This window comes from Mobula birostris, chromosome 6 (assembly GCF_030028105.1).
Source record: "Mobula birostris isolate sMobBir1 chromosome 6, sMobBir1.hap1, whole genome shotgun sequence".
NCBI classification, from domain to species: domain Eukaryota; kingdom Metazoa; phylum Chordata; class Chondrichthyes; order Myliobatiformes; family Myliobatidae; genus Mobula; species Mobula birostris.
In genome coordinates, this window is record NC_092375.1 from 114,616,601 (window position 1) to 114,629,693 (window position 13,093).

Sequence of the window (13,093 nt, forward strand, 5' to 3'; positions counted from 1 at the left end):
TGTGGTTTGAGGAGATGAAAAAGAAGGCAAAATAAAAAGTTGATTTTGCCATGTTAGTCTACTGTGATCTAAATTCATCATTGATGAAACCCACCATCCTGGACATTTCATTACTGCCATCAGGGAGGACGTACAGGAGCCTGAAGACACACAATTAATGATATAGGAACAGCTGCTTTATGGGCAGCTTGGTGGAGCAGTAGTTAATGCAATGCTTTACAGTGCCTGCAGCCCAGGTTCAGTTCCTGTTTCTGTCTGTAAGGAGTGTGTATGTTTTTCCCATGAACCTGTTGGTTTCCTCTGGATGCTGCAGCTTCCTCCCATGTTCCAAACACGTATGGGTTAGTAGGTTAATTGGTTAAGAATCTATCAACCTCCACTTCAAGCGTACCCAATTACTTGGCTTCTGTGGCAATGAATTCCACATATTCACCACCTTCTTGCTAAAGAAATTCATCCTCATCTCTGTTCTAAATGGACATCCCTCTATTCTGAGGCTGTATCCTCTGGTCCAAGACTACAGGAAACTTTGTCTTCACACCCACTCTATCTAGGTCTTTCAATATTCAATTAGCTTCAATGAAATCCACTCCTCATTCTTCTAAACTACAGCAAGTACAGGCCTAGAGCAATCAAATACTCCTCATACATTAACCCTTTTGTTCCCGGTGTCATTCTCGTGAGCCTTCTCTGAACCCTCTTCCATGCCAGCACATCTTCTTACATAAGGAGCCCGAAACTGCTCACAATACCCCTGGTGCAGCCTAACCTTATAAAGCTTCAGCATTACATTCTTGCTTTTATATTCTAGTCTGCTCAAAATGAAATGCTCCACATACGTGCCTTTCTAGGAGCCTGTTGAATATTTGCTTCCACCATCACATCTGGCAGCACATTCCTGACACCAACTACTCTCTCAAAAAAATACTTGACCCTTCAGACAAGAGAAAGTCTCTTTGGTTCGGGGAAGGTGTAGCTTTGCTTGTATTACATTTGAAAAAAAATTGATATCCAATCTATTGACTATAGGATATAGGTTAACTGAGGTATTTAAAATACTAAATGAATTTAATAGACTACGTATGGTGGAATTATCTGATCTGGTGAGGAGTTCTGAAAAGGGCAGCACGACAGCATAGAGGTTAGTGCAATGCGCTACAGTGTCAATGCTCCAGGTTCAATTCCTGCCATTATCTCCCTGTGACTATGTGGGTTTCCTCTGGGTGTTCTGGTTTCCTCCCACATTCCAAAGACATATAGGTTGGGTTTGTAAGTTGTGGGCACGCTATTTTAGCACTGAAAGTATGGCGACACTTGTGGGCTACCCTCAGCGCATCCTTGGACTACATTGGTTGTTGATGCGAACTATGCCTTTCACTGTATGTTTCGATGTACATGTGACAAATAAAGCTTATCTCATAAAATGTAATCTTAAAAATGGAACTAAGTTATTTTGGAGTGAAATTAAAAACGCAAACACGAGGAATTCTGCAGATGCTGGAAATTCAAGTAACACACATCGAAGTTGCTGGTGAATGCAGCAGGCCAGGCAGCATCTCTAGGAAGAGGTACAGTCAACGTTTCGGTCCTGATGAAGGGTCTCGGCCTGAAGCGTCAACTGTACCTCTTCCTAGAGATGCTGCCTGGCCTGTTGCGTTCACCAGCAACTTTGACGTGTAATTTGGAGTGAAGTAGTAAGCCCTATTTTTCCACATAAAGGAGGTTACAGATCATATTGGTCAACAGAACTTTACAAGATTTATAAGTACTTTCTCATAGTTAGGTGCATCAAAGACGATGTATCGGCCTTTTGTGGATTAATCACAACTCAATTAGATGGCACCTGCTGAATAACATGTTCCTGTTCCTAATATTCAGAATCAGAATCGGGTATCAATATCACTGACACAGCCTCAAATTAGAGGGACTACTCTTGAGAACAGAGATGAGAAGGGCAGTGAATCTGTGGATTTGAAGATCAATGTGCCTGATCCTTTTTTGTTGCAGGGAGGGGGATTTGAGGGTCAATGCGCCTGATCGGTTTTGTTTGGTTTTTATGCAGGAGGTGGGATTTGGGGGATGATGTGCCTGCACCTTTTTTGTTTGTTTTTTTTGCGGGGAGGTGGGATTTGGGATTGATGGTTGTGCTGCCTTTCTTTTTTTTCTTGGTTTCATGGCCATCAGGAAAATTGAAGAATTTCAGACTTGTACACGTTGATAATAAATGAACCTTTGAATTTATTGCCATGGACGGCTGTGGAGGCCAAGTCATTGGGTACATTTCAAGTGGAGGTTGATAGGTTCTTAATTAGTTAGGGTATCAAAGGTTACATAGAGAAGTCAAGAGACTGCGTTGAAAGGGATAATATATCAGCCATGATGGAATGGCAGAGCAGACTCGAGGGGCCAAATGGCCTAATTCTGCTCCTATGTTTTGTGGTGGTATGGAATTTGCAGGAATGGATGGTTATGGACATTATGTAGGCAGAAGCTATTAGTTTGGTTCAGTAAACCACTTGGTTGGGCACCACACTGTGGGCCAAAGAGCCTGTTCTTGTGCTGTACCGTTGTGTTCTATGTTCCAGATGGGGTCTGAGCAAGCCTTTGAAATAGTTAAAGAATAATTTCATCCCCATTGTATTCCAGAACACATAAGGTAAAGACCCAACATTCCATTAGCAGTTGCAGACTATTTTTGTACCCCTTTTTGAGAATCTTCAACTTCACACCTTCATTCACATGATTATTTTACATACCCATCAACGTAACTGAAATAAACCTCGTCAAACTCCACTTTTCCGACTCTGAAGTCAAGATTTGCTGCATTGATATCATCAGTAACCTGCAAGATATGTAGTAATCATTTTCAGTTTACCGTTCTTTTGAAATATTATTCACTTTGTCATCTGTTCTCTCCTGCCCACCTTCATTTAGCAGAAGATACAAATGCCTGAAAGCACGCACCACCAGGCTCAAAGATAGCTTCTACTCTACTGTTTTCAGACTCCTGTAAGGTCCTCTCATACAATAAGATGGACTTTTGATTTCACAATTTACTTTGTTGTGGCCTTGCACTTCATTGTCTGCCTGTACTGCACTCTCTCTCTATCTGTAACACTTTAAAGATTAGCTTTATTTGTCACATGTAAAACAAAACTGTGAAATGCCCATTTTGTACCAAGTGAAATCAGTGAGAATTATGCTGAACGGTACACAAGTGTAGCCATACTTCCAGAGTGAACGTAGTATCCCCACAACTCACTAACCCTAACCTGTACATCTTTTGGAATGCGAGAGGAAACTGCAGCACCCAGAGGAAAGCCATGCAGTCATGGGGAGAATGTACAAACTCCGTACAGATAGCGTGGAATGGAATACTGATCTTACCGCTGGTGCTATGAAACTTGGTGTTAACTGCTACACTACCATGCTACCCACTATGACTTTGTTAGAGTCATAAAGTAATAAAACACAAACACAGGCCCTTCGGTCCAACCAGTCCATGGCAACCACAGTGCCCATCCAACTAGTCCAAACTTCCTGCATTCAGCCCATAATCCTCTAAGCCCTACTCCCCCATGTACTTTTTAATTGATACTAATGTACCTGCGTCAACCACTTCCTCTGGTAGCTCATTCCACATGCCTATGACACTACTGGGTGAAAAAAGTGTCCCTCAGTTCCCTTTTAAATCTCTCCCCTCTCACTCTAAAACTATGTCACCAAACTTTGGACTTCTCTACCCTGGGAAAAATACTATTACCGTCCATCTTATTTATGCCTCTCATCTTTTACAGCATTGATTTTGCATTCAAAGTTCAAACTTCAAATTAAATTTATTAACAAAGAATGTAAATGCAAAGAATGCATCTCACCCTAACCATGGATTTTTACTCTCCTCCCATCCGGTAGGTGCTACAGGAGCCTCCGCTCCCGCACCAGCAGGCACAGGAAGAGCTTCTTCCCTGAGGCTGTGACCCTACTGAACCTCACATCACAGCGCTAAGCAGTATTGTACCCATATTGTACTGTCTCAGTACTTTTATATTTATGTGCTGTAGCACTACTTTTTATTCGTAATTACTTTGTAAATAACACTATTCTTTGCATTTCTGGTTAGATGCTAACTGCATTTTCATTGGCTTTGTATCTGTACTTGGCACAATGACAATAAAGTTGAATCTAATCTAATGTAATCTAAATATCACTATATACTACCCTGAAATTCAGTTTCTTCCAGTCATTCACAGAAGTTCAGAGAAATACAATAGAATCAATGAAAAACCACATACAAAGATTGACAAGCAACTAATATGCAAAAGAAGACAAACTGTGCAGATAAATAAATAAATAAATCGAAATAAATAAATGGATGGATCGATAGATGGACAGCCGGATAGACAGACTGATGGATAGTTCAAAGTTCAAAGTAAAGGTTTTATCAAACTACACACCTTCATATACAACACTAAGATTCATTTTTTGCAGGCATACACAGTAAATCCAAGAAACACAATAGAATCAATGAAAAACTGCACTCAACACACAGTCAAACAACCAATGTGCAAAGACAACAAACTCTGCAAATGCAAAAGAGAAGAAAAAATAATCAATAAATGAGCAATAAATATTGAGAATATGAGATGAATAATCCTTGAAAATGAGTCCATAGGTTTTGGGAACAGTTCAGTGATGGGGTGAGTGAAGTTGAGTGAAGTTATCTTCTCTGGTTCAGGAGCCTGATAGTTGAGGGATAATAATTGTTCTAGAACCTGGTGGTATGGGTCCTTCGACTCCTGTACATCCTTCCTGAGGTCAGCAGTGAGAAGAGAGCACGGCCTGGGTGTTGGGAGTCCTTGATGATGGATGCTGCTTTCTTGTGACAACACTTTGTGTAGGTGTACTTAACAGTGGGAAGGGCTTTACCCCTGATGGACTGGACCATATCCACTACTTTCTGCAAGATTTTCTATTCAAGGGCATTGGTGTTTCCATACCAAGCCATAATGCAACTAGTCAATATACTCTCTAACACACAAGTTTTAGATGACATGCCGAATCTTCACAAACTTCTATGGAAGTAGAGGCGCTGCCATGTTTTTTTCGTAATGGCACTTACATATTGGGCCCAAGGCAGAGCCTCTAAAATGATAACACCAAAGAATTTAAAGTTGCTGACCCTCTCCACCTATATAGATAGATTATACTGAGAACATGAGTTGCAGCGTCCTTTGAAGTAGGTCCATAGGTCCTGGAATCAGTTCAGAGTTGAGGTGAGTGAAGGCATCCACACTGCTGAGGATCACACAATCATAGAACATTGCAGCACAGATAGTCCATGCCAAACTATTAACCTGCTTCGTCCCATCAACCAGTACCTGCTTCACAGCGCTCCATATCCCTCCCATCCATGTACCTATCCAAATTTCTCTTAAGTGTTGAATTGGAACCCAGATCTGCCACTTCCACTAGCAGCTCATTTCATACTCTCACCACTCTCTGTGTGATGTTCCCCTTAAACATTATTATAAATTGCTATCGTTTTTCCACGTTCCAGCTCAAAGCACTGTTGTGATGAAATGATCTGCATGGATGTCATGCAAAACTAAGCTTTTCACTAGGTACTTTACATTTGACGGCAATAGACCAAATTTACATTTGGGCTGGCTCTTAAAAGCAGATTATTAATTGAAGATGAAAAAAAACTACCCACCTCCTGGCTCTCTTTGAATAGATCAAACATATTCTCCATGTCTATGAATGAACTCTGGATCATCCTGTAGGAAAACAAAGGTGAGACAATTCTACTTTTAAAATCAAAGTACCAGGAAGCAGTAGATTAATGTGGCAGTTTGCATAGCAAATTACAGTGCCAGTGATCAGAAGATCAGGCTTCAATTTCTGCTACCGTCTATAAGAAGTTTGTACAGTCTCCCTGTGACCATTTGGAGGGAGGAGAAGATGGCGGTGCGACGCAGCGCGGGCAGCCTCTCCAGTGAATGATATCGTATTTGTAAGTAGGATGCCGTGCACAATTCTGATTTGATGGACACAGACGAGAGAAGCACAGAGGAACATCTGAAGAAACTTCTGAAATGCCCGGTTCGCTGCTGCTGCTACTGTACGATCGAGAATCTCCGGAGGGGAAGGCCCCAAATCCTCGGCTTTGCCTGTTGCCGGTGGCTGGGCTGGGGTCAAAGCACTCGACAGAGATGGTGCTCAGTGTCAGAGGGCTGGTCGGAGGCTCGAAGTTTTCGGACGGACTCAGAGTCGGACTGTGGTTGGGTGCTTCCAGGATGCCAAGTTTGCGGCGCTGGAAGCTCATGGCAGGGAGAGTTTTCTTCCTTCTCCCGTCTGCGTGAGATGATGGGACTTTCGAGAGACTTTGAGACTTTTTTTTTTTACTGTGCCCATGGTCTGGTCTTCATCAAATTACGGTATTGCTTGCACTGTTGTAACTATATGTTATAATTGTGGTTTTTGTCAGTTTTTCAGTCTTGGTCTGGCTTGTGTTTCTGTGATATCACACTGGAGGAACATTGTATCATTTCTTAATGCATGCATTACTAAATGACAATAAAAGAGGACTGCATGTCCTCATAATCTAATCTAATCTAATCATGCAGGTTTCATCTCAGTGCTCCAGTTTCTTCCCCATCTCAAAGGGTTCGGTTTAGTGAATTATGGACATGTTATGTTGGTGCCGGAAACACGCCGACATTTGCAGATTGCTCTCAACACATCCTTGGATTGTGTTGATCGCTGACACAAACAACACATTTTACTGTATGTTTCAATGTACATGTGACAAATAAAGCTAATCTTTAAACTTTAAAACAAACTCATCAGGTTAGGCAGTATCAATGGAGTGGAAAAAAAGTTAAGATTTAGGGCCACTTGACCTCTCAAGCCTGTCTCAACATTCAGTATAAACATGGCTGGTCTATGTTGGCCTCAACTCTTCTGTGCTAGTTCCCCATGACCATCTTTCAAATATTTAACTATCGTACTTATATATTCTCTAGCCTCTACTATCTCAGAAGCAGAGAATAATTGAGAGAATTGTCAGTGGCGGGGGGAATGAGAGTTTTGATGAAGTGCCAATGTAGCTGGCTTCTTTGACCTGCAGGGTATCAAACTTTTAAGCAACTGTTAAGAGAGCAAGCAGACAGTGTTCCATGACTCTCCCAGCTTCAGAATCAGATTTATCATCACTGACTGAGATTTGTTGTTTTGCAGATGTACAGTGCAAGAATTAGCAAAGATTATAAAAACAAATAAATTGGTCAAGATCTGGGTGGAGCTATGATGGTGCTGGACAGTGACTTCTTCGAGCGTGACTGCAGAAGCAGCTTAATTTCTTCCTTTAACGTCTCTCTTTTTCCTTTGCAATGTGGATGGGGTTCTGTCGAAGACCCTGACCCAGAGCTGCACTTAAACTTTGATTCTTTATGTTGTTAGTTCCCATTCTAGGGTCTCACCGACCGGCCATTTTTCGATATCCCAAGGTCACGAATGCACCTTCGGGGATTCCAAGGCTTTGTAGCCCTGGGGATGAGCTGATTCTATGCTGACTGAAGCATTGTGGGAGAAAATGGAACATCAAGAACAGCAGATCAGCCCTGTGCTTAGCGAATCACACGCTCTCTCTCTCTTTCATTGGTGGAGGAGCTTGTTGCCGATTCTTGAGTCACAGAACCCAGTAAAAAGTGACATGGCAGACTTTAACACCATAAGTCACTGAGTTGTTTTGTTTATATCTCCCCTTTTGCTGAGTGACACCTCTCTGCCTCTTTATTAGGGGGAGAGAGAGTGCCTGAGGCATGTTGAATTGTCAGGTGAATGATTCGTTGTTGTTGTACTGCAGATCATGGTCTTTCTTGGGGGCTTTGCAATTGCTTGCTTCGTGGGCAAAGGGTTCTGATGCTTTTTGGTGAAGTAAATGGGGGAGGATGAGGTTCAATGTTTTGCTGCTGCATGTGCGTGAGGGAGTGGAGTGGGGGGGGCTTTGAGATTCAAACGTTTTTACTGTCAATCATTCTTTGGGGCACTGTTTTGTTTTTGTGGATTCTGCAGTAGGACAATAACCCCAAACACAGGGTCAAGGTCATAAAGAACTATCTTCAGTGAAAAGAAGGAGTTCTGCAACAAATGGCATGGCCTCCTCGGAGCCCTGATCTCAATATCATCGAGGCTGTCTGGGATTACCTGGAGTGACAGAAGCAAGCAAGACAGCCAAAGTCTGCAGAAGATCTGTGACAAGTTCTCCAAGATGCTTGGAACAATCTACCAGCCAATTTTCTTATAGAACTAAGTGACAGTGTACCTAAGAGAACTGATTTAGTTTTACAGGAAAAGGGTGGTTACACCAAACACTGATTTAATTTGCTGCTCTTTATAATTCCTTTTGATATTTAAAAACTTTATACTTCATTATTTTTGGAAGCACCTTTGCTTCACAAACTTTTTTTACATGTGGCTAAGACTTTTGCATAGTACTGTACATCAGTAATAAAAAAAAACCTGATGATTACAACCCCCATCCACGCCCGTGGCTGTGAATACAGACCAGAAGGAGAGATGGTGAACACATCTGCTTCTGAAAGAGCATCCCATTAATAATGAAATAAACAAAAAAAAAGTCTCTCTCTGGGCACAAGTCCAAATGTATTCTACAGACTATCATAATTCACCAGTGAGGAGATCAATTCATTGTACTTCTTAACAGTTTCTCCACTTTCTTTACCAAGTTGGAGTTTGCTGGGAGACCACTTTGATGGTGCAGAACACAGAGTCCACAGTCAGTAACTCACACATAAAATGCTGAAGGGTCAGGTATGGTGAGGAATAAAGAGCCGACGTTTCGGACCAAAACTCTTCATCAGGACTTCATCATAAGACCAATGGGACTAGGCAGAATAATAGTTTTGTACAGACTCGACAGGCCCAAGGGCCTGTTTCTGTGCTATTGTGTTCTATGACTCTATGTGGCAGTAAAAAGTAATGGAATAAAGGAAGGAGGGGTCCTTGAGATAAAAGGTTAAAAACCATACCACTTACCTGTAATATGTCCCAAACCAGTAAAGTGGCGTGTAAAGCTGAATGATATATGTCCCAAAAAGGACAAAATCGCCAACCTGCACAGATAAGACAAGGAAATACAATTATTTCAAATGGTTGTCTGCCCTGATGGTGTGGTCTTTCATTGATTCTTTTATGGTTAATGGATTTATTGAGTATGCCCGCCAGGAAATGAATCTCAGGGTTGAATATGGTGACATATATGTACTTTGATAATAAATTTATTTTGAACTTTGAATGAGTTAGAAGGGAATTGAGTAGAAATGTTTTCATACAGGGAATGACAAGGGAGCACAATTCATTGCTAGAAAAGGTAGTGGAAGGCAGACCCACACCATATAACTATATGAATGAACACTTTGATTTGTAACCTACATGACTACAGGCTGAAAGACAAGCTATAGGAGCAGAATTAGGCCATTCAGCCCATCGATTCAGTGCCACCATTCCATCATGGCTGATTTATTATCCCTCTCAACTCCATTCTCCTGCCTTCTCTCCATAACTTTTGACACCCTCACTGATCAAGAACGTATCAAATCCCACTTTAAATACATTCCATGACTTGGCTTCCACAGCCAACTTTGGCAGTGAATTCCACAGATTCACCACCCTCTGGCTGAAGAAAGTCCCCCGCGTCTCTGATCTAAAGGAGTGCCCTTCTATTCTGAGTCTGTGCCCTCTGGTCTTAAGACTACCCCATATAGGAAACATCCTCTCCATGCCCACTCTTATAGATGAAGGAGGAAAATTAGATTCATACAGAGTCACACCTCACTGTTGTAACATGCCCATTCTCAGACATAGAACAATTTCCTGAATAAGGCAATGTCAAGAAGGCATATCAAGCACAGGCTTTTGTATATATGGTTGACTTTTTAATAGTGCTGTTAACTTTACAGATTATATTGTAAATACACTCAGTGGCCACCTTATCAGGTACTCGAGGTAACTAATAAATTGGCTACTGAGTGTATATTTGATAAGAGGAATTTACAGGGCATAGTGGAGGCATGAGGGAATAGAAATAAATCAGATAGCTCTTAGAATTGCTGTACCGTTTGGCTAGAGAAATTCCTCACCTCTGTTCTAAGGGACATCCTTGTATTTTGAGACTGTGCCCTGATTCCAGACTCCCTCATTAAAGGAAACATCCTCTCCACATGTACTCTGTCTAGGCCTTTCAATATTCAATAGGTTTCAATAAGCTCCCCCCCATCATCCTTCTAAACTCCAGTTAGTGCAAGCCCAGAGCCATCAAATGCTCCTCATACATTAACCCTTTCATTCCCAGAATCATTCTTGTGAACCTCCTCTGGACCTTCTCCAAAGCCAGCATATCTTTTCTTAGGTAAGGGGCACAAAACTGCTCACAATACTCCAGGTGCGGCCTGACCAATGCCTTATAAAGCCTCAAGCTGAAAAAGAGGATTAATCTATAATACACATAAAGTTCCGAAGGAACTCAGTAAGTCAGGTAGCATCTGATAAAGAGTTTATTTTATTTAGAGATACAGCACGGTAGCAGACCCTTCTGGCCCAACAAGCCCACACTGCCCAAATACACCCTTGTGATCAATTAATGTACTAGCCTGTACATCTTCGGAATGTGGGAGGAAACTGGAGCATCCACAGTGGTCATGGGGTAAAAATACAAACTCCTTACAGACAGTGGTAGGAATTGAACTCAGGTCGTTGGTGCTATAATAGTGTAATACTAACTGCTATGCTACTGCACCATCCTAAGCAGTGAATTACCAGTCTCAGCCTGTAATGTTGATGACTTATTCCTCTCCATTGATGCTGCCTGACCTGCTGAGTTCCTCCAGCACTTGGTGGGTGATTTCCAGCACCTGCAGAATCTCTTGTGTTTAGGATTAATCAGGAGTATTCTTTATGCTAGCATGATCATGATGGCATGAAGTGCCCACAGATTCCATGGACACTCTCAGTAGGACACCATTTACCTGAAGCTTTTTCTCAGTGACAAAGTAGGCACAGAGCAGTGATCCAGTGAGCAGCCCGAGACTAATGATCGTGTTCTGAGTTTGGTTTAAGACTGGGAGACTTGCAATTGTTTTCCATTCTGCCACCTAAACAAAAAGTAATATTGAAAAGTATTGATGGCAAACTCAGATCCACAATAAGATTGAATAAATCAACTATTACAATAGATCAGAATCAGGTTTCATATCACTGGCTTATGTCATGAAATTTGTTGTTTTGTGGCAGCAGTACATTGCAACTAAACTATAAATTACAGTAAGAAATATATATATAAATAAATAGTGCAAAAACAAAGCTAAAGTAGTGAGGTGGTGTCATGGGTTCATTGTCCTTTCAGAATTCTGATGGCGGAGAAGAAGCTATCCCTAAAACATTGAGTGTGTCTCTTCAGGCTCCTTTATCTCTTCCCTGTTGATAGCGATGAGAAGAAAGCATGACCTGGGTGATGGGGGTCCTTAATGATGGATGCACCTTTTTAAACATTAAAGGATCCTGATGAAGGGTCTCGGCCTGAAACGTTGACCGTTTATTCCTCTCCACAGATGCTGCCAGACCTGCTGAGCTCCTCCAGCATTTTGTGTGTGTTGCAGCAATTCAGAATGAAGTCAGAATCAGAATCAGGTTTATTATCTCTGACATATGTCGTGAAATTTGTTGTTTTGTGGCAGCAATACATAAAATAAACCATAAATTATAATAAGTATACAGTATGTGTATATAAAAAATCAAATTATATAAGTTGTGCAAAAAGCAGTCCATCATCCCCTCAAAACTAATCAGTAAGCTTCAAGATTTTTGCCTCAATACCTCATTGTGCAATTGAATCCTCGATTTCCTCTTGCAGACCTCAGTCTATTCAAATTGGCAACAACATCTCCTTCACAATCTCCAACAGCACAGGTGCACCACAAGGCTCTGTGCTTAGCCCCTTGTTCTAACCACTTTACACTTATGACCATGTGGCTAAGCAGAGTTCCAATGCCATATTCAAGTTTACTGACGACACCATTGTTTTTGGCCAAATGAAAAGTGGTGACAAATTAGCATATAGGAGGGAGATTGAAAATCTAGCTGAGTTGTGCCATAACAACAACCTCTTACTCAATGTCAGCAAGACCAAGGGGCTGATTATTGACTTCAGGAGGAGGATCAGAGGTGGGGAGGGTCAGCAACTTTAAATTCCTCGGTGTTATTATTTCGAAAGACCTTTCTGGGCCCAGCACATAAATGCAGTTATGAAGAAAGCAGGGCAGTGCCTCTATTTCCTTAGGAGTTTGTGAAGATTTGCATGACATCTAAAATGTTGACAAACTTCTGTAGTAACGGGGAGTAAATTGACTGGCTGCATCACAGCCTGGTATGGAAACACCAATGCCCTTGAACAGAAAATCCTACAAAAAAAAAGTGCATACAGCCCAGTCCATCACCGATAAAACCCTCCCCACCATTGAGCACATCTATATGAAGCATTCTTGGAGGGAAACAGCATCCATCATCAGAGACCCTCACCATTCAGAACATACTTTCTTCTCACTGCTGTCATCAGGAAGAAGGTACAAGGGCCTCAAGATTCACACCATGAGGCTCAGGAATAATTATTACCCCTCAACCATAAGGCTCTTGAACCAAATGGGATACTTCACTGAACTTCACTTGCCCCATCATTAAAATGTTCCCGCAATCTATGTACTCACTTTCAAGGACTCATCTCATTTCTTGACTTCTAATTGGTTCTTTATTATTGTTAATTAAGTCTTTTTGTATTTGCAGTTAGTTGTCTTTTGCACACTGGTTGAATGCCCAAGTTGGCGTGGTCTTTCATTGGTTCTATTATGGTTATTATTCCATTATGGATTTATTGAGTATGTCTGCAAGAATCTCATGGATCTCATGGTTATATATGGTGACATTTGTGCACTTTGATAATAAATTTACTTTGAACTTTGACAAAGAGAGCAAAAATATACTGTGGTAGTGTTCGTGGGTTGGTTTATCAAACAGAAGA

At 41.4% G+C, this 13,093-nt stretch overlaps 1 protein-coding gene across 5 annotated transcripts in view; it reads right to left on the reverse strand.

Annotated features, from left to right (window-relative positions):
• LOC140199279 (ATP-binding cassette sub-family B member 6-like) overlaps nt 1-13,093 on the reverse strand; it is a 265,085-nt gene that overhangs the window by 130,306 nt on the left and 121,686 nt on the right. For 4 of the 5 annotated variants that reach the window (XM_072261069.1, XM_072261067.1, XM_072261068.1 and 1 more), the window contains exons 10-13: nt 11,049-11,174; nt 9,061-9,137; nt 5,714-5,777; nt 2,757-2,842 (exon numbers count right to left, since the gene is read on the reverse strand). In XM_072261069.1, coding sequence (XP_072117170.1) covers nt 2,757-2,842; nt 5,714-5,777; nt 9,061-9,137; nt 11,049-11,174 — 353 coding nt within the window. The remainder of the gene's footprint in view (nt 1-2,756; nt 2,843-5,713; nt 5,778-9,060; nt 9,138-11,048; nt 11,175-13,093) is intronic. The other variant, XM_072261072.1, reaches the window with a different exon arrangement.